The sequence below is a fragment of the Sarcophilus harrisii genome, chromosome 4 (assembly GCF_902635505.1).
Source record: "Sarcophilus harrisii chromosome 4, mSarHar1.11, whole genome shotgun sequence".
NCBI lineage: Eukaryota > Metazoa > Chordata > Mammalia > Dasyuromorphia > Dasyuridae > Sarcophilus > Sarcophilus harrisii.
In genome coordinates this window covers 183,425,111-183,448,306 of record NC_045429.1, presented here as the reverse complement: position 1 = coordinate 183,448,306, position 23,196 = coordinate 183,425,111, and the positions used below count along the sequence as shown (strand labels likewise).

Here is a 23,196-nt window from a genome sequence, read left to right as displayed (position 1 = left end):
ATCAGTAAGTTAGTTAACAAGCTTACTATATGGTAGACATTAGGTTAAATACAAAGAAAAAAAAAAAAGAATTCAGAGAAAGACGAAAACATGGCCTTTGTTCTCAAGGAACTCACATTCTAATGCAGGACACAATATGTAAACAAATATATACATTTAAGATATATATAGAGTAGTCCAAAGATAATTTCCAAAGACACTATATTCAAAATACATACAGAGTAGATGGATGGTAACTTCCAAGGAGCTCTGGTGGAACAGATAGAAGAGAAAGAAAGAAGATGAAAACTGGGAAAGATCTGCAGAAAGTGAGATTTGAGCTGCGTTTTGAAGGAAATTAGAGAAGCCAGGATGTATAGATGTAGAGAGAGACAACTCTAAGGAGTTGTTAAAAAGACTTTCAGGAATGAAGAGACAGAGCATCATGTGGGAAGACAGAGACAGATATTGCTGGATTGCAAAGTGTGTAAAGGAAATGAAAGTATAAAAAAGACTGGAAACATAGGAAAGAGACAAGTAATGCAGAACTTTATTATTATTCTCCCCCCACCCCCCAGGCAATTGGGGTTAAGTGACTTGCCCAGGGTCACACAGCTAAGGAAGTGTTAAGTGTTTGAGACCAGAATTGGACTCGGGTCCTCCTGACTTAAGGGCTGGTGCTCTATCCACTGTGCCACCCAGCTGCCGCATAATGCAGAACTTTAAATGCCACAGAAGATTTTATATTTTATATTAACGGTAACAAGGAGTTACTAGAGAGAGGTTAAGGGAAGTGGTGTGATCAGACTTGTGCTTTAGGAAGCTGAATAGAAAATGGAATGGAATGAGGAGAGACTTGAGGCATAGAGACCAATGAGAAGGACCATTTACAGCAGTTCAGGAATATAATACTGAGTGCAAGAAAGCAATCAAGGATAACACTGAGGTCTTATGTCTGGGTAACTGGGAGCATGGTGGGGACTTTATTATAGGAAAGTTTAAGAGAGGGCAGAGCTAGGAAAATAATGAGTGTTTATGAATGTGTGAGATATATTACCCACCGTTTGAGTTCAAAAGGAAGTTGGTGATTTAAGATTAGAGCTCAAGAAAAAGGAGAGAGATGAATATATAGACCTGATAATTAAACTGCATAGGGATGATTATTCATAAAAATCTTGTAGAAAGAGAAAAGCATCTGGGACAGACTCCTCAGGGAGACCCATAGTTAGTGGACATGACCTAGATAAAGAATGGCTAATGAAGATTACTACAGAAATCAAAGAGAATTTAGGCTTTTATATTCTTCAGGAGCATCTACATTTGTGTATAGAAAGGCAGCATCATGTAATGTATAGAAGACCTACCTTAGAGTCAGAGAGATATAGATTCTAGTCCCACTTATGACACCAGATGTATAATTCTGTGTTTGTTGTTTAATCACAGTGGGCAGTGCACCAGACAACCCTGAGTTGCAGAGAAGGTACCAGCCTACATTAGTAGATGGAGTTTTCTTGTTTGGGAATGTTCTGTGCCATTAAAATTACAGGATCAGTGTCTGTGTATCTGTCTATATATATATATATACATATATATATATATATATATGTATACACACACACACATGTGTGTGTGTGTGTGTAATGTATGTATGTGGTAGTGGTGATGGTTGTTCATGATGTTTCAGTCATGTTTAATTTTGTATGACACCATTTGGGGTTTTGGGGTGTTTTCTTTTTTTTTTTTTTTTTTTGGCAAAGATACCGATGTGATTTGCTGTTTCCTTCTCCAGTTTATTGTACACTTCAGGAATCTGAGACAAATAGTGTTAAGTGACTAGCCCAGAGTCACATAGCTAGTAAATGTCTGAAGCTAGATTTGAACTAAGAAAATCGAGTCAGCCTGATTCCAAATCTAGCACTCTGTGCACTATTTTGCCGCCTAGATGTCATTGCATGTGTGTACATACCATATATATGTAAATATATTATATATATATATATATATATATATATATACATATGCATATGTCTGTATATATATGTTTGTGTTATACACACACACACATACAAAAAAATGTCTTCAGAGTAATTCCATGATATAGATTGCATAAGGATTATAAATACCTTTTTGTGAAGAAGTAAATTGAGGCTTAAAGTTATAAGTTAACTGTCTCACCAAGTGTTACATAATTTGTAGATAGTAGCAGCAAAAGACTAACCAAAACTTTCTGATTCTAAAGAAATTGCTCTTCCACCTCACCAAATAATTGCCTTTTCCAGGAATTGCTTCCCCTCTCATCTCTACCAGTAGAAATCCCATCTATTTATAAAAGCTCACCCATCTAAATGCCTCCTCTTTCATAGTCTTTATTAATGGAAGTAATTTCTCTTGACTTTACACTCTCCTAATCCTTTATATCCCTTTGATCTTATCCACCTTATTCTGTTACGATTTTTTATACTTAAAGGGTAAGTGTGGTGTACTGGAAAAGTGTCACTGAATTTGGAGTCAAGACTTCTCCAGTCCAAGTTCTGTCATTTACTAGTGATGTGACCTTTGGTAAGACACAACCACTCTGGACCTCAATTTCTTCATCTGTGACAATGGTGATAATGATATTTGCAGTGCATAACTAATGATAGAGTGTTGTGAAAATCAAAGAATGGATGGAGAAATGCATAAATAGTGATTTCTACATTTCGAAATAATAAAAAATATAAATTTTATTTCTCAGGACCAGAAACTATATCTAATTCATCTTTATATTCTTGGCAATATTTTAGTGTAGCGTGATGTATATAAGTGGTCAGAAAAATATTTGTTTAAATTCAATTGAGCATTTTAGGAACATGAGGTCCAACTTGCCATAGTCATCACACATCTAGCTTTCCAGATAGTTTCATCAGTGTCACCCAGAAACCATCTTTCATGGAACTGCAGAAAGATCGGTGATTATCAGGGGACAGAGAACTATCCCTATCAACATAATTCCTATTGTGAATCATAAATGTGTTGATGGATGAGTGAACTTAAGGGAGGATAAATGACTTACTCAGAATCACATAGCTAGTGTTAAAATATAAGGTTTGGAACCCTGATAACAAGAACTATGTTTATTAAGCACCACTATCTCTGTTTAATATAAATTTTTCAATAAAGGAGAATTAGAATAAGTTTTAGGAGCTAATCCAAACAGCAAACTTAGAAGTGAGGTAAAGATGGTTTACTAGAACATATTTAACAATAGTCAAATCAAAGCATCAGCTGAAGGTTTGAGCTAAAGTCTTAAGTGCTGATGAGTAAAAGAAATTCTGAGAATGTGCTTGAGTCACAGTTCCCAGAAATGTGATTTATCTGTGCTACAGCAAGAAACAACGGGATGTGGTTGATGTTCAATTATCAAAAATGGAGAATCTTCCCCTATCCTTTTTTTTTCATTAGGCAAAAATTCAAAGGCTGTACGGTCAAAAAGGCTGGATCACTATTGTCAATAGGCCCTGCAAATACTGACTAAAGCCACAAACCAAAGCATGATCTTGTCTGGGCACAGTGTAGAGCAGACTGATTTATCAGAGTTCTTCATTTTAAAATGGACAATATGTGTATGTAATAGAAGGAGCCATGTTTGTGTGTGTGTATACTTGAGGAAAAGAGGTTATTTGTGAATAGAGCAATTAATGTATTTTGCTTCAAGTGTTTGTACTTTCCATGTGTATTTCCTGTATTTATAGGAAGTGAGACTAAGCCCATGATTTGTGTTCTAGAAATGTGACAAGGAAATTATTGCTTTGAGACCTGGGGTATTAACTTTACTATTTCCTCATTTCTTTTATCTAATTGCTATGATCTGTGGATTTGAAAGGTTTGCATTTTTCCATAGCTGAAGCTGTTAGAGATAAAAACCTAACAGCCAATAAGTCAAATTTTCGGTTTGAACAAAATTCTTCTCTCACTCTATCCCCAGCTTAATTTGATAGCAGAAAATTACATTTCTGGGTTACCTATACTATAAGGTCTCTCTAGAATGTTAAAAGAGATAGTGTCCAGCCTTAAAATAATGTCTAAAGTTTTTAATCCATCATTTCTTGAAACATGGCACAAATTTAGCACTCTTGGCTAAATTACTTACTTGATCCTGGATCCAGGATATTGATCCTGATTTAGATCCACATTTTACACAGATTCACACATATATATTTACTTGTATAAAACTTAAGTTCAGCCTAAATTCATTTCAATTTGTAGCTCATATAAGATTTGGTGAGGCAGAGGATCCTTATTTCAAATTTCCTTCATACAGATGAGCCAGTCCCTCAGAATTTCTACATTCTCTTGTCAAGGTAAAAGGGGCACCACTGAGAGACATTCGAGTTTCTTTCTAACTTTTGTCAGCTTGCTTCTGCATTTGGTGTGTTCTGCATATCTATTTTTGGCAGATATGTAGAACTTTGAATAGAAAACAGAACCTGCTTTCTATTCTTGGAGTCAGGAAGCCCTGAGTTCAAAAACATCCTCAGAACTAACTACCTGTGTGATGTTGAGCAAGTAATTTCACTTCTCTACCTCAATTCTTCATCTATAAAATGGGAATAATAGTTCTTGCTAGGGTTGCTGCAAGGGTTAAATGAGATTCAAACCCTTTTGAAACCTTAAAGCATATATAGGTGCTAAGCTGTTATTAATGAGCTTTTACAACGGGATTTTTACTGAGAAGGTATATGAGGAACAGAAGTACAGATTTTTTCCTGCCAACACCCTGTGGCAAATGCTTCCTCATACTACTTCAGTCCTTGAGGACAATAGGCTCAAATTTAAATCAATTGTTTCAAAGTATATTCCCTCATCAGATTCACTTCTGAATGTAATATATCAAATGAACAAGTTACTCCCTCTTGACTATATAGTCTACTGTACCAAATCAGATCTCTTGAGGTTTTGTTCTTTATCAAACTTATTTGTCCACAAATTCTGTAAGTTCCCCTGTCACTGTACCTCAGTGGCTTACTTTTCTGACATTTCACAGGTTACAGTATTGCAGCCTTTTCTGTTCCTTCTTCAGTGTTTGTCTTTCTATTCTCAAAGAGGACCATGATACTAGGGAGGTGATGCCATGACAAGCCAGTGAATTGGATTTAAAAGTACAGGAGGGCTGTGGAAGGTCACCTACTTCACTCTCTCCTCCAGAGACATCTGGGCCAGTGGAAATACATCAGGACTGGAGATATCCTAGTTGTACTGGGAGACTTCAGCCTTTTTAAGCTAAGGTCTTTAAGAGGTCTCAGTTTGATTGAGGCAATGCTCAATTGGTGATTGAGTAATTTCTGGGTAAGAAATGAGGCAGAAAACGGCCTCTTTCACTTAGTCAAAAAAAGATAGATATATAGCAGTCTTGAGAGGAAAAATCTGACCCAAACAGAAACAATTGCTATTTACAATAACTTCAGGCTAGTCAAGGCCCAAGCAATTACCAAGTTGGGCTTGTCCTGGGACATGTTATTGGTCAATCTAGGAGAGCCATAGTAATTTGGATTTAAATCTGTTTATCCCAAGATAGCTTCTCCAATATTCATACACTTAGGGCAAAGTTTATTAGATACAAAAATGACAGAAGCAAAAAGTAAAGCCATATGCACATGGCTTTATTTTGACCTAAACAGGGATAACAGACCACTGATATTAGCTCTTTCTCCCCCTATGTAGCTTACAGCAATAACATTGCCATTTTACTTAAATGCAGCCAGAGTAGAGGGTAAGTGAGAGACTTGCTTTGGCCAGTTGTTGTCATTTGAATGCACTTCTGTAGCTAATCAAAAACCTATTTCTTCAACAAATAGTAAATCATAACAGTGATATCTGTACATGTTCTGTAATGGAGAGCTGGACTCCTATATTTTTATATATAGATAGATAGATATAGATATAGTTATGACAGAAGCCCGACTCATTAATCATACATAATTCCAGAATTGAGCCCTAATTGGGCTAGTCCCCTGTTATAAATTCAATAAACATTTATCAAGACCATCACAATGTACTAATGCTAATTCTATCTCTAAAACTCTGTGCTTTCTTGGAAAATGGTATAGTTCATCAAAGACCAAAAAATGTGATGCAAGGTAAAATGAAATAAGAAATCATCCAAATTGCTAATAAAATATTTCAGGAAGGGCAATTAACTCAGACAGAAAAAATCAAGAAATGTTTCACAGAAGACATATGGGGGAGGGGCTGCCTTCTAAGCATGGGGAATTGGACATAAGAAGACCATCAGATGGTAGTCTTGATAGGTTAATGTATCATGTACTTGAAGAGAAGTTATGTAACATAAAGCTAGAAAGGTTAATTGGAGGCAAATTGTGGAGGGACTTCACAGGTAGATAGCAGAACCCTTGTTTGCCCCACTCCCCCACCCCCACACATTCAATGATAGCAGAAGCAATAACCCCAGCTTCTGTACTGCATACAATGAACATTAGGGGATCCTGTGCTAGAGTCCCCACAGGCTGTAGATATAAAGGTAAAGGAGACAGATCCCTCCCACTTGCATGGTCCCTACTATGAATGCCTGCAAATCCCTTCAACTCCATCTTTCCCCTTTATCCCAGATGGCTTGTTGTAGTTCCCTTGCGTCTTAAGGAGGGCCAATGACATCATGAGGGCAATGTCTTGACTTGCTATTGAATTTGATTTAAGTGAGACAAAGCTATGCAAAGTCATCTGTCCTATGCTGTCTTCCAGAATCATAGAAATCCTGTATGATGATTGCTTAAGAGTGAGTTTTGGGAAAAAAATCTAGATTTCCTTTCCTCAAAGACTTTACTCCTTGTCCCCAGGACAGCTATTTTGTAAATTGCTGACCTCTGGACTATTACTGAGGTAACTGTGTAAAAGAAATAGTACTCTTGGGATATAGACATGATGGATCCTGTGGAATAGTGGAATTTTTAAGCTGCATAGTTTGCACAGATAGTTGCTATAGGTATGGTGTGTAAGTGAGTGGAAGTGATAGAACAAGAACCCTAACTGTTTTAGCCTGTTGCTCTTAGTCTCAGAAAGCCTGATGAAATTCTCAAGTTCAAGTATTCCCTCCCCAAATACAGAGGAGTCAGTCATGCAAAGTATTTGCTTTTAGATTGTACAAGCATTTTTTCTTCCAAATGGATCTCATTTGAAAGGGGTCAGAGCTGCCTATAATACATATTGTTCCTAGTTGTTTTGTTTTATTTTTAGCTTACTGTCCAGTAACAAGAAAAACAGAAGTTATGGGAAATACTGTTATATGGGGAGAAGAATTCCTTTATTTCATTTGTTTTCTTAGTGTGAAAAAGTATACTGAGAAAATGATTAGATTTTAAAAAGGAAGAAGGATATTTTCAGAATTGCAAAGTGTCAGAAAGGACATTAAAGATATTTTGCTCCAAGCCCTTCATTTTATTGATGAGATAACTGAGGCTTGAGAGGTCAAAGAATTTAACAGTCAGGAAAAATACAAAGGTGGGGGCACAGAAAAAATATTGTTTGCTGGATAGTGAGCCCATAAAATTCACTTTTCCAAGATATAAATGACAAAGGATGAAAGTATTAATGAGATCATGATGGCTTTAGATGAGTTAATATACAGCAGTTCCTGAAAGAACTGCTGAGCTACTAACAGTGATCTAAGATACAGAAAATGGAAGAGGTACCACAAAATTGAAGAAGAGCAAATTGTGTCTAATTTTAACTAACATACAAATATCATCTGTTTCTATATGCAACACAATGTACATGTATGTTTGCATGTATAACGTGTGCACATATGACTAGAAACATTGAATTTGGAAATAGATATTTTCAAAGTTTCTTTATTGTGAAATTAATCATCAACAAATAAAAAATTTAATAAGAAAAAGCAAGAAAAATTTTATAAAGAGTGAATTTCATAGAAACATTTTTAAAAGATACACAAACACACATTTTAATTTTTTCCTCAGAAACGTTCCATTTTCTGGATGTTGTTGGCTAAGGAACTATAAATATTTGTTTTGTGTTATGTAGCATTTGAATAAGGATAAAGGAAAAGCCATTAATTTCAAGTGACTTATGTTTGCCAACAATTTAGATTCATTTTTGTTATTTTTAGGAACTTGAATAGTGTGGGAGGCTTTGGATAAACAATAGCACATATCCTTAAAATAACTTTCTTTGGTAGAATCCATTGAGAAATAATTGTATTTAGTCCTGGTTTTGCCCATCTCTGACTATGTCTGGACTTAGTTTGCCCTCACACTGAAGAATTATTATTCTTATATGAATTAGTAAAAGATTCTGGGCAAGAAGACTAATGTATCTAACTTTTATCTTCATTCTTATTAGTAATCTGTAATTACTTCAACTGCTATAGAAAACAAAACTTTTAAGCTGGAAACTAGTACGGTGAAAAAGCTACCTCTTGCATTAAGCCTTCCCTTGATAGCTCAGTTTCTTAAGCAACATTTTCTTTCTTTGAACTGGACAAAATATAGAATTTAGCATGTATTATCATGCATCTTATTGAGGACAGAAACTAGGCAGATGATTTGATGACTTCCAATTCTGAATCTTCTGCACTGATTTCCCAAGTTCTCTCCTCTCCTCCCATGCTTAGAAAACTTATCTCATAAGATCATAGATTTAGAGCTGAAGTCATCTGATCCAACCCCTCTCATTTAAAAGCAAATATATTCATAGCTTTTATTTTCACATTTTCCCACACACACACACACTCATCATCATTCTCCTTCCCCTTCCCAGAGAACTATCCTTTATAACAGTTTTTGTAATAAAAAAAATAGGAAAAAGAAAAGGCTAATTTGCAAAACTGAGCAATATATTTCAAAAATCTGACTAAATATGCAGCTTCATACCTGTGCCTCAACCCCTACCTCTAGAAAGGAATAGGAAAAAGTATCTTCTGGTATCTCTTCATTGAGACCAAATTTAATTCTTTGTAGTTTTTCAATATCCATTTTCATTTCTTTTGTATCAAATCCGTCATTTTATAAATTGAGTAAACTGAGGAATCAGGGAAATTATATGATTTGTCTAAGATTACAAAGAAAGTAAGTGGAGAAGCTGGAATTTTAACACATGTCCTCAAACTCCAAATACAGTGCTTTTGCCACTGAACCAGTCCTCTAGTTGGAAGTCCCACTGGCATTTCAAATTTACATAAATAAAAGTGAGTTTATTATTCCTTCCTTTCCATTTTGATTCTTTATTGCTTGGTGGTACCGCTTAGTCTTCCTCCCTCACTTAAATCAAATTCATTTGCATGTCATAGCATCACCGTCCTAATGTCATGGGCCTCTTTGAAAATGAAGGACAAAAAACAACATGCTTAAAAATATCTTTTTCTCTTCCTGTCTCATATCCCATCAGTTACCAGGTCCTATAAAATCTATCTCAGTAATTTCTCTCAAATTCACTCCCTTTTCTCTAGTCCAGTTTTCCAAACTTTTCCTACTTTGATGCTTTAGAATCTATAGTAAGATTCTGTAATGCTTTGGGGTATCACTTTGACATAGGGACTTGAATTCTGGACTTCCTTGCTTTTGTCACCAAAGTGGTTAATGGTCAATGTATATGTGGGTTTGTCCATGATGGAGTGCATGTCATGTGGTTTCCCAGAGAATGCCAGTCCCAAACAAAGGATAGCCTTTAAAAGACAAAACTCTATTATTTGACACATTGGAAGAGAAAGAGAAAAGTTTAAGTATAATATATTTATGTATGTATTTTATATCTCTCCTGCTATATTGTTAACTTCATAAAGATAGTGATTATGTCTTAATTATCTTTGTACTCTAACATGATGTTTTTCACATAATAAATGCTCAGTGCACAGTTGCTGAAAGTGTAAGTAATTGAAAGATTGTAGGTTGTAGATATACAATAGAGAAGCTAAATAAACCAATTATTACTTTAACAGGGAAGAGAGGGAGAAAGGGAGGGAGGGGGGGGAAGAGAGAGAGAGAGAGAGAGAGAGAGAGAGAGAGAGAGAGAGAGAGAGAGTGTGTGTGTGTGTGTGTGTGTGTGTGTGTGTGTGTGTGTGTGAAAGGGGGGGTGGGAGAAAGAGAGAGAATGAATATGCTATTTTTACCCTTTCTTAAACTCCAAAGATAAAAGAACTCCAAGTCTTAACTTTAAATTTTAAGGACTTTCCTTATCCTTGTCAATTTTGGGGGCAAAGGAAGTCATGATCCTATGATCCCATTCCTGGGGTTTCAGTACTTGGTCCCTAAGCCCTGGTTTGCCTGGTAAGTCAGTTTACAGCTCTGTTTTGATCATACAGATTTAAGTTGGAGAGTGAATTTAAGGTAAAGTTCCCTTACTATTCCACTAGCATTTTGTACATAAATATTTTTATACAAACACTGAACTAAATAATTAGAAGCAATGTTAGAAGTCATTTAGACTTTCAGGCTTCACATATACACTGGCCATTAACAACTTTGGTGACACGAGCAAGGAAGTCCAGAATTCAAGTCCCTATGTCATCTAGACACCTGAGATAGAATCCTCTCTACAGAATATCCAACAACCCAAGTAATGATCTAGTTCTACCCTAGGTGCCCTCAGATGCAGGGAAACCACCACCCCCAGTATCTTTTCCATTTTTTAATAGTTTGTACTTATTAGAACTTGACAATTTTGTAAATTCCTCCCAGTAAAGTATGAATTTCTTGAGACTTTGCCTTTGTATCTCCAATATATAACATACAATTTGCACTAGTAAGCACTTAACAAATGCTTGTAACACTGGCAGGGTTTTGTATACTGTTTGTTGAGGAATTAATTGTAAAATATTAAGTTAATTGAATGATGGCAAAGATGTGGTCTGATATAAAAAATTTATACCAATGTTATATATTATTTTTCCTAGTGTCAGATGCTCATATATTTAGAACTAAAAGCACCCTTCAAGTCCTCCAGTCCCCAAGTGTCAAACACATAGCCTGAAACACTCCTGAGTATTGCCTGAACCATATTAAAATGTAATTGGGAAATATTTAACACAATAAATAAAAACAAAGTAAAATATAGATAACACTACATTTCAAAACTAAGTCAGTATGTGACCATCAGAGATCCTTATTTATGGGCCCCCATTTCTATTTGTGCTTGATGCCATTGATCTAGTCAGACCCTTTTGTTCTCATCTTTTCATCAAAAATTCAAACTAATAAATTCAATAAATATTTAGCAAGTGCCTACTGTGTGCCCTTATGTTAAATATTGGATATATATTTAATAAAACAAAAGGTCCTCAAGGACCTCACAATCTAAGAGGGAGGGAGACATCACACAAGAAGAGTCAGGAAATTGTGTGTGTGTGCATGAGGGAGGCACCAAGGAGTACCTAGCATCTAATTCCATGGAGAGGAAACCAGGCAGCGCAGCAAATACAAAGTTGAAGATACTACATACATATATATATAAGGTAGGAAGATTTGATGGCTCTACAGCTTCTTATTGGGATTAGCTTTAGATTCCTGGTTCATGATAAACAAGTTGAGGCCAAAAATCAGAAGTTTTTGCCAGCAATAAAGCATCTGAGACCAAAGGAAACACTAATTCTCACGACTCTAAGTTTTCACTGGATCTGAAATTCTGTTTTGTTCCAAATCCAGAATTCCTGGGTCTTTATTTGTGACCCTAACAGATGCACAATCTATCCAACATTCTAGAGGCCATTACTTGTTCTTTTATCATCTCAGGAATATGAAGAATCTGCAAGACAGAGACATTTGAATGAGACAAAGTTGAGAAGGTTATCCAAATTATTAAGGCATCTTAACAACCAGATTGAATTCACTGTACAATATCAGACTCAGATTGAAACAGAACCAGCCAGCCAGCCAGATAAATCTAGTGCTTCCATTCTTCTCTCCAACAGATTGATAATGACCCTTCAGAACAGATGAACAGACTACCATAGCTAAGAATCCTTCAGCCCATTTCTGCCCCTGTCTGAATGGACTCACTGCTGGATTATTCTATAACTCTATTTGTTCTGTGATTTTATATAAAAGGGCTCTTAAGTCCTGTTTTATTATTGGGGAAACCACCTTGATCACCTGAATTTGTTTCTAGAGCAAAAACTTTAAAGCATGATAGAAAAACTATTGATTCCCTAATGACATCAACCACTTAAAAAATATAAACAGGGCCTTCTTCCTTGGTCTCACTGCAGTTTCTATTTGCTAGAAATGTGCCTCATTTTAAATAGTACATACTCTTTCTGTAGAATTTCAGTTCCTCTGAGAAAGAAGGATGGTTTGGTTTTTGTTTTGTATCCTGGAGCTCAATGTCTAGCACTTAACTGTCCTCAAGTCTGATAGGTAATAAAATTGGTGGTTTTCAAAGGAGGAAATACAGGTCATTTAAACCAGTACTACAAATGACCTTTGAAGGTGACTGAAACAGATGTTGTGGAATGCTTAGAGTTTTATGAGTCATCCACTATATCCTGGGCCATCACCAGTCATCCTGACTTTTGCATACCACTTGGCGTCAATGACTCAGGAAGAGAGAGTAAAGCTGATGATTTTGCACAACCCTGCCTCACTTAAATCCAATTCTCACAAGTCAAGACATCACCTGTGATGTCATTGATCTGCTTTGAAAACAAAGGACCAACAACAGCAATAGGTACTTAATATATTAATAGGAGATTAATTGAATTGGAAAGAAAATGGGTACATAGGTCATTGTCTTTTTTGTCCCCCAGTGCAGCTAGTATTTTTTTCATTCAGTTGAAATCAATCTGTTTTTGGCATACCTTGAAAATCAAGCTGAATGCCTTCATAATTATACAAGCAAAATAGATTAATATTGTGTGGGTAGGTATGACTGATTTCCCCAAATTCATCTTAAATTCCATTTCCTTCTCCTCATACTTCCATCTGGTTCTGAAGCATTAGAATTCAAATTTGGTATAGTTCCTTTGTTCTTTATAATGAAACTCAATTGCTCTAGAAATATTACTCTAGAAATAGTTCCTATCCATAGTTTAATATATAAATGCTTACAGTGTGAATCAAAGGTATGTATGTGCAGTTTCTTATATCTGCATTTAATATGTGTTTTTGTTCATAATAAATTTTAAGATTTGATTTTTAATTATCATAAAAAACTTTATAAAATTTTCCTTTTTATCCTTAAAAAAGCAATAAACTGCATATAAGAAGTACTTTTTTGATTCAAAGTTGTTTTTTCAAATGTTAATATTAATTCAGATTGATGTAACAATTTAAGGTTCATAAAAGCATTCCTCAGAACAGTCTTGTGAGGGAGGCAATATTAATATTATTATCCTAATTTTATAGATTGCACATTGAGGCTTTGAAAGGATCAGTGACTTGCCTGTAATCACTCAATGTACCTGAGCCAGGAATTGACCTTATGTCTCCTGGGCCATTTTCAATTAACCTGAAAGGGCAACTGTCATCACCTTGACTTGTGCTGAATTGGATTTAAGTGAGCCAGTTGTACAAAGTCATCAGCGTCACTCTTTCTTCCTGAGTCACTGAAGCCATGAGTTAGGACAAAAGTCAGGTTGACTGGTGATGGTCCAGGATGCAGTGGATGACCTTGACACCTTCAATGACCCATAAAACTCTAAGCATCCCACAACACCTGTTTCAGTCACCTTCAAAGATCATTTGTAGCACTGTTTTAAGTGGCCTACATTTATTTCTTCCTTTAAAAACTACAAATTTTATTATCTATCATATTTAAGGATAGCTAAGTGTCAGGCACTGAGCTGGGGGGGGGGGAATACACAATAAAAACAAAACCATCCTTAAGTTGTAGAACTTATATTCTACAAAGAGAATATGGACTATTTCAAATGAGGTATATCGCTAGCAAATAGAAACTTCAATGAGATCAATGAGTTACCCCATGATACTAAGAGAGTGAGGCTGATGACTTTGCTCAATTCTGCCTCACTTAAAACCAGTTCACATATAAATCAAGTCCTGTGATGTCACTGATAGTAATGTTGAGCTCATATGTCTTGTCCAGGGTAGTATCTCATCTCCAGCACTGAACCTAGATATTTCATAATAAGGGGAGTATTATTTTATGAAAAATTGAGTGTCACTTGTGAGGAAATTATTCATTTGCTCTGTATATGTTGAAACATAAAAGCAAAATCAGATCATTTTACTATATGTTTTGTTCCAAACCATATTAATAAAGGTCACTGAGCTTTATTTGAAAATGCTGTTTAAAAAAAAAAACAACAAAAAACGGTTTTCCAGAGCCATCTTTTGACTCTGAGAAAGCTTTGAGAAATGTTAAAACAGAGGAATAAGAGCAGCTTGGGCCTTTCTCAACATCTGCATTTGATTTGTACTAACTTGTTCTGGAAATAATGAGGTAGTAAGAAGGTGTGACTGATTGGTGATTAGTTAGTAGTGGCCTTGGGAAGCAAATAAACTCAGGAAATACTCTTTTATATTCTGTCTCATCTGTCTGGGGAAGAAAATAGCTGAACTTCTTCAAAGGTCATATGGATTTCCTTTGCTGGGAGCAAGCAGAGAGCTTTGTGTGCTGGACAGAGAAGGGCACTGGGCAGCTAGAGAAATGTGTTCTAATTGCAGCTGTATAACTAATTAACTGTGTGACATTGAGTCCCTTCACCTCTCTGGATTTTTTATTTTCTCATTTATAAACAAGGACTTTAAAGTAAAGTCTCCAAGTTCTCAGCCAGCTGTAAAATTCCCCAAATCTAATTTAATTTTTTTTCTCTTAGCTTTTTTTCTGATAAGTGCATAAGCAAGATGGATGTTTTTTAATTTGGGAATGAACTGACCCTCTTCTAAGTGTCTTCAAAGTCTCTCCTACTCTTATGTTTTTATGATTCCATGATATTTTTCATTTTTAAGTACTCTACCCTCCCAAAAAATTGAGAGAATTTTTGTCACCATTCTTTTCATTCTAAAAATGTGGAAAAACCTAGTACCATTATCCCTTCCACATCATGAGGATTATAGGTGCAATGCCCCTGTGATCTTGAAAACATATAAAATTTTTTTTGTTTTTTCCATAAGAAGTCATTTTTTTTTCTTTTTCATTTATGGGGTGTTTATAATACCTTATTGTAAAATTGTAATACCTTATTTGTAAAATTTAGTCATCGGCTCTGTGTCATCTGCTGACCATAGTGTGTCATCTGCTGCTTCTGCAAAACTCTTCCAAAATTCCCATTCAATTTCTTATATCGACCCATTTATATTAAAACCGTTATGAAGAAAGTCATGATGTAGAAGAGATAACTATATTTGAAACATTATGTATACATTTGTCTCTTAGATCATATCTATCCTTTTGGTGTATTCTTTCTCTGAACTTTCTTTATGTGAAGGTGGATGAAACAAACTACAGAATGTATTTGGTTTTAAGACATATGGTCCAATAGAAGGAGTGTTGGCATAGGATTTACTGTACTTAGGCTCTGTTTGACTTTGGAAATATATCATGTTAGCTTGTCTGTTCTTGTTTCTCAATTCACAAATTGGAGTGAATGGTGTCCCATACTTCTCTACTTCACAGAGCTAGTACATAGATAAGATATGGTCAGAACTTAAAAGAAGAAAAAATGGTAAATCAAAATCATTGTTATTAATGTTGCTTTATTGGTACAAGGCTCAAAGTGCTGCCTTTTAATCTCCTCTCATAATCCATTTATAATTCAGCACCCCAATGAGTTTTGAGATTTTTTTTAATATGGGCATTTGCAAACAATCCACATCTTCTCATACTGTAATATGGTACCTTATCAATCCTCCACAGAACTAAGTATTTATTTCTCTGGTTTATGTCTCAACTAATGGCAGCATGGAACAATAGAAAGAACCTTGGATTTGGAATTGGAGAATGTGGTTCTATTCCTGCCTCTGCCATTTATTATCTGTATAATTTGAAGCAAGTCACTTAACCTCTTTGGGTCACAATTTCCTCATTTGTAAAATGAAAATGTTCCATTAGATAATAACCCTTCTGGCTCTAAATTTGTTATCCTATGAGATTATTAATATTCCACTTTAAGTAATTATCAATTCTCTCAACTTCTTATGAAATTATTTTGCATATCACTTAAAGAAGAGGTAATAAATATGTAAGGTGTTGAATTGTGTAAAGAAAATCTATTTTATTTACACTAATAGATTTTACAGCATCCATGATATAGGCTATAATTTTACCATTCTGAAAAGGCTTGTCTTGGACATAAGAGCAAAATGCCACATTCCAGAAAGACTTCACAATTTGATAGATGCCTTGCTGTTGATTATCTCTTTTCAGTGATCAGTGGCCAAATGGAGATTGTAGAGAAATGACTTTTAACTCTCTGTTATACAAAAAGAAATTACCTGCTTTGGATGGTGACAGTCTATCTGAATATAGCTCTAATATATATTTGTTTCTTTACAATGAAGAAAGAGAAATGAAGGAGTACAGATTCATTAGATTTGAGCAGTTTATTGTCTCATCCGATTTCTTTTTGCTCTCTTGGGAATGGGGGGGCGGGGTTGGGGTAGGCCTCAGCCTCAATAAGGAAGCAGAAGGAGGAAATACTCAAGTTCTAAAAACAGAGACCAAAAAGTATGATTTGATTGAGCTGAAGAACAGAAACAAGAGAATAACTGAATATTCAATAAATCACACAGGTCAAACTGCTCTGTGGCTTGAATTCAGTGAAATATAAATCAAAATTCTGTACATTAAAAAATGCATCTATTTTTATATTTTGGTTTATATAAAAAAAGGCTTTGGGTAATTGGTGTGTGTGTGGGGGGCGGGGGTGTTGGGGTTTAAATATTAGTAATAGGACAGATGAAGAGGTTTCCTGCTTGGTTTCTTGGTCAAAATTTCTTTTGTAAAACTCCAAATAATTTCTCAACTAAACTAAGGAAGGATGACAATTTATTCCCTAATGTAGGAAAAGCTAGTTCCCATTCAACTTATAGTTTAAAAAGTACCTCTCATTCACCTCTGACCCATAAAAAGTAAGATATAGGTAATACAAGTATTGTGAGGAAACTGAAGTTCAAAAAGGCAAATTTACTTGCCTGGGGTTACACAACCAGTAAGTGATGGAGCCAGGAGTGAAATTTTGGACATTTTGTTCCATATCCAGTCAGTACCCTTTTTATTTTGTTCTAGCATTATAGTAAACTGGAGTTAGATAGAGTTCAGGGAGAACTAATGGAACTGAGAACATAGAGAAAGTAGTAGACACACACAGAGAGAAAGTGATAGGGCTGTGGAAGCTTGTTGATATTCTGCCATGCCTCAATGAATCATGACACAGGTAACCCTTCTACCCTAGCCGGCTGAAATATTAATCAGAAAATTGTCCCAATCCATCATAGTTATGTCCAAAACAATAATTATTAGATTTTAGAGAAAACTTTCAAACTATAGGAATTAGCAGTTCTGGTGGGAAGAAATACATTTACATTATGTGTAGCTAGAAACATTCTTCTCAGATCTAATCAAACTATATAAGTGATTCCACAGTTTTAAGGATACCATCTAGGAAAAATATTTTAAAATTGAGGTTTGTGAACTCATTTTTAAAAATATATTTTGATAATTACATTTCCTTGTAATTAGTTTCCTTTGTACTCCTGTGGATTTTATTTTGTACATTTGAAAAACGAAGAGGTCCAAGAACTTCACCAGACTACCAAGGGGATCCATGACATAAAAATAGGGGAAGAAACTAATCGGGACATACCCGTTAAATCTCACAATGCTATTATATATTTCATATGGAAATATCATAGAACTTCAAGGGACCCTTTGAGACCATCTATTTCTATCCTAACCTCTTATTTACAAAAGATTAAGTTCCCTGCATAAATAGGAAGGAAATAAAAGTCACGCAGTCCCTTTGTTACCAAATTTTCATGAATTATTCAGTGTTGAAATTGGGGAGGAGTTCACTTTCTTCGGGGTTCCCTCCTCCCCAAATACTCACTGGTCTAGATATTGAACAATTATAATTTTTTTTAAAAATCGTTCTAGGAACCACAGTAGAGAATAGAAGAAGCCTGCTTTTCTTTTTCAAGTCCAGAACTATCAACAGAACCAGAAAAGTAGACAACACAAGCATATATTTACATCCCCACTCCTTTCTCTTCATTTGTCTTTTCTTTTGTTTTCTTCCTTTTTGTCTTATCCCTCCTTTTCATTCACTTGTTCTTTACTTTCACCTTTATCTTCTTCCACTTCCACACACCTAAATTCACTCGGGGCATTGGAAGCCTAAGATGGCCATAGACAAGATAGGTTTAGTTCTGAAATTTTTCAGGACTTCATTTTATTATTCTTATCTTTGTATGTCCTTTCTTTTATCATTAACATGAAAACAGCCATATAGATAACTGGACATAACTATGCTCAGCCAAATCTTTTTTTATTTCTGGAGACCATAAAATTCTTTTATCCACTCCTAACTCCCATCCCAGTAGATTTAACATAAAGGACTATTTCTTTTGTCCCACCTTATGATTTTGGAACTGTCAGCTAGATAGCCAGACATGCTGAAGCTTTGGGTGCTAGACACAATAAGGATTGTATCCAAGATTTAAATTCTATTTAGTGCAGTTATCTTAAATTGAATCACAAGTTTCAAAAAAAAAAATTACAGTGATTTTTATTTTCTTTTTATTTCCAGTATTCAAAAATGTAGCAAAATATTATATATGTTTATAATTTATAATTTATATACAGCAGAATTTATATAATTTAGCAGAATTTAATCTAATAACCTTATATGATTCTAATTGCTTTGATCTTGGAAATAAACAAAAAGGAAGATGTGGATTAGACTACATTCTTGGTGTTCTTTCTGATTATAGAAACCATTTTTCCTTGCTCCATCTGCCTCTCTTTTTTAATAATTGAAAACTACTGTTCATTATTTATATAAAACTGTGTCTCTGGTCTGCTTTCTATAACCTTTCCCCTCTTAGGAATTTTCGGAATTCTCTGACTTTCCTCTGGAGAGATTGCATGCCTGTTTTATCCCAGATGTGGAACATAGTAGTATAAGATTTTGAAAAAATGTTACTACATTTGAACAGATTCTCTTTTAACTTATAAGTAAATCCACCACTAAAACGTCAAATAGTTAAGAATGTAGATGGGTTTTCCCTTTACTGAACTGCACTCAAATTCTGTGTGCAAAATGTAAAAATAAACAGCAATATAAAAGAAAAAGAAAAAAATACTTGTATATCCTATGGCCAGTGTTTTCATATAAAACATATATGTTTTACGTATGTGTGTGTGTGTGTGTGGTATATATGTGTGCTGTATATGTTTGTATATTCATGTGTATGTACCTCTATTTCTAGATATGTATTTATCCTTCTCAAAGATCTGTTCAAAGGTCTTATTCAAAGAATAATGACAGATCTCTGACAGTTCTAAATCCTCTGCTGCATTGATGCTATTATAAACTTGAGAAAAGTTTGGAAAGATCTTGATCTTTTTTTTTTTATTATCAGTAAACATTGTTTACTTCTTTGTGCTTGGCACTTTGCTTGGCACTGAGAATGCAAAAATATACAAAAGATAGCCCCTGCCTTCAAGGAGCTTATAATTTTTTTTAATTAAAGCTTTTTATTTTTCAAAATATATGTGTGGACAATTCTTCAGCATTAGCCCTTGCAAAACCTTGTGTTCCAATTTTCCTCCCCTTCCCCCATGCCCTCCCCTAGATAGCAAGTAGTCCAATATATGTTAAATCCAATATATGCATACATATTTATACAATTATCATGCCACACAAGAGAAAAAGTGAAGCAAAATACAATGTAAGCAAACAACACAAAAAGAGTGGAAATGCTATGTTGTGAACTGCACTTAGTTCCTACAATCCTCTCTCTGAATGAAGATGACTTTCTTCATAACTGAACAATTGGAATTGGTTTGAATCATCTCATTGTTGAAGACAGCCATGTCCATTAGAATTGATCATCATATAATCTTGTTGTTGCCCTGTATAATGATCTTCTGGGTCTGCTTATTTCACTTAGCATCAGTTCATGTAAGTCTCTCCAGTCCTCTCTGAAATCATCCTGCTGGTTGTTTCTTACAGAACAATAATTTTGTAACATTCCGTATTTTTTTCTATAACATTCATATACTATAATTTATTCAGCCATTCTCCAATTGATGGGCATCCACTCAGTTTCCAGTTTCTCGCCACTACAAAAAGGGTTTCCACAAACATTTTTGCACATGTGGGTCCCTTTCCCTCCTTTAAGATCTCTTTGGGATTTAAGCCCAGTAGAAACACTGCTGGATCAAAGGGTATCCACAGTTTGATAACTTTTTGAGCATAATTCCAAATTGCTCTCCAGAATGGTCAGATCTGTTCACAGTTCCACCAACAATGTATCAGTGTCCCAGTTTTCCCACATCTTCTCCAACATTCATCATTATCTTTTCCTGTCATCTTAGCCAATCTGAGAGGTGTATAGTGGTATCTCAGAGTTGTCTTAATTTGTATTTCTCTGATCAATAGTGATTTGGAGCACCAAATGACTTCATATAACTATATATAATTTCAGTTTCTTCATCTGAAAATTGTCTGTTCACATCCTTTGATCATTCGTCAATTCTCATACATTTGAGTCAATTTTCTATATTTTAGAAATGAGGCCTTTATCAGAACCTTTGAATGTAAAAATGTTTTCCCAATGTATTGCTTCTCTTCTAATCTTGTCTGCATTAATTTTGTTTGTACAAAAACTTTTTAACTTAATATAATCAAAATTATCTATTTTGTGATCAATTATGATCAAGGAGCTTATAATTTAATGAGGAAGATGATAAGTCAACAAATGTTTACAAAAAAAGGAATAGAAAACATAAGGAATGTATTAGAATTAAGACAGGTTGAGAAAATTTGTTGTTTGTCCTTAATTCTTCAAAACCATCCACTGTGAAGTCAGGGAGATAATGACATACACGTGAATTAGATTTAAATGTTTTAAGTGAGGGAGGATTGTGCAATCACCAGCCTCACTTTTTCCCCTAGAGCCATCTCAGTTCAATGGCCAGATTGCAGATCACTGAGACCTGTTAAAGACCTTAGTTTAAAAGGGATTTGAGAAGAATTTTTGTAAAAGATAGGATTTTTCTTGAGAGTTAGGAGAAACTAATAGTAGATGGAGCCAAGAAGAGAGAGGTTGCAGGCATGGGGGGAACCAAATAGAGAATGCTCAGTACTGAGAGATGGAGTATCTTGTTTGTGAATAGCCAGGAAGTCGGGATTCCTAGATCAAAAAGTACACATCAAGAAGCAAAATGTAAGACGACTGGAAGGTCTTTTTCCCCCATCCCTTTTGCTCCTTCTGCTCAACTGGTCCTGCTGCTGCTTCACATTAATCATTATACTATTTTTTGTTTGAATTGTTCAAAGATTTATTAATTCAAACAGTATAAGAAAAAAGTGAATTAGAGAAAGGTCATTTAAAAAAATATTTGCCATTTTTTTGTTCCTAGACATTCATATTCCCATTGAAGTAGCTTGAGGTTTTAACTCCTCCCACAAAAACAAAAACACTTTCCTGTGTGAGAAAGTATCAAAGAAGAGAAAAGATAGATTTTCTCTTATTGTTTTCCTTTATTGATTGTGATACCTTGAGTGAAAATGCCTGCATGTGGTTAGTGTGTTTTATTGACTCTAATTTTTAAAAACAGGATTCATTAGCCATCAATAAACTTCCAAAATATTCTTTACTTCTAATATGTATTTTTATAATATTAGAGAAATCTAAAGTCACAATGTTTTTTCTTCCAAACTTAGGATCATGTAATACCGCTTTAAAAAGTATATAAAATTCTATCTTCCATATGTGACCCATCATGTTGTGCTAATTTGTCTTTTTTCCTTCCTTCAGGATATTTCGAAGATGGTTTGGCTGCCTTTGCGACTTAGAGATCTGATGCCATAATGAGGACTCACACACGGGGAGCTCCCAGTGTGTTTTTCATACATCTATGTTATTTTGTGGCAGCCTATATCACTGACGAGAACCCTGAAGTCATGATTCCTTTCATCAATGCCAACTATGACAGCCACCCAATGCTGTATTTTTCCAAGGGAGAAGTAGAAGAGCTGCAGCGGAGAGCAGCCAGTACACATCGGCACATTGCTGCAAGGTTGACTGAAGCAGTGCAAATGATGCTGTCCAGTCCTCTGGAGTATCTGCCTCCTTGGGATCCCAAGGATTACAGTGCAAGGTGGAATGAAATCTATGGCAACAACCTGGGTGCCTTGGCAATGTTCTGTGTGCTGTATCCCGAGAATATCGAAGCCCGAAATATGGCCAAGGATTACATGGAGAGGATGGCTGCTCAGCCTAGTTGGTAGATTTTTGTCCTTTTTTTTTTGTTCTTTTTGTTTAAATACTCATATGGGCAAAAGGATGTATGAATTTTAGCTAAATTCTAAATTCTAAATCTAGTTTAAAATATTACAAAATGGATTCACATACTTTTTGCCTACCATCAAAGCTGGTACCTAAAACTTATAATGCTAAGCAGAGTTTGAAACTTGTATCTTGGCCCTAATGCATTTCACCGTAATGTAATAAATAATGTATAATAATGCCCTCTCATCCCACATATTCCCCCTACTAGTACACCCCAAATGGATACATGCTTCAGTTGCTACTAGTTGTAGCCCTTCCTGCCATGTGACTTCATCAATGTTCCTTTAGCTGTTAACAAGTTTGAGTCAATCTGACATTTTAGAAGTTTTTCTTATCCTTATTTTTACACTTAAAATTAAGATATCTAGGAACAATCTAGCCAAGAGAAACTGTATGGCATAATAATAATAGCTAATATTTATTTACAAAGTCCCTACAGATATAATCCCATTTGATTTTCACAACAACACTATAAAGGTAACATATGGCAATTATTGTTGCCATCCTCATTTAATAACTGAGGAAACTGAGGCTGAGAGAGATGAAGTGACTTGCTTAGGATCATATAGCTAGTAAGTATCTAAGTCAGGACTGGAAATCACATCTTCCTTCAATTCTAGTTCTTCATCCAGTCTCACCTTACTGTCTCTAAAAAGGGTTGACTTGGTAGTCAGAAAGACTCCTTTCCCATTTCTGACACATATTTGCTATGTGACCATAGGTTAATGACTTA

General features: G+C 35.1%; 1 protein-coding gene across 2 annotated transcripts in view; it reads left to right on the top strand.

The window, feature by feature from the left end:
* DSE (dermatan sulfate epimerase) overlaps positions 1 to 23,196 on the top strand; it is an 88,191-nt gene that overhangs the window by 18,264 nt on the left and 46,731 nt on the right. Inside the window, exon 2 of one of the 2 annotated variants that reach the window (XM_031964380.1) lies at positions 21,930 to 22,398. In XM_031964380.1, coding sequence (XP_031820240.1) covers positions 21,983 to 22,398 — 416 coding nt within the window. In that variant the 5' untranslated portion in view covers positions 21,930 to 21,982. Of the gene's footprint in view, positions 1 to 21,929; positions 22,399 to 23,196 lie in introns of those variants that run through there. The other variant, XM_023503184.2, reaches the window with a different exon arrangement.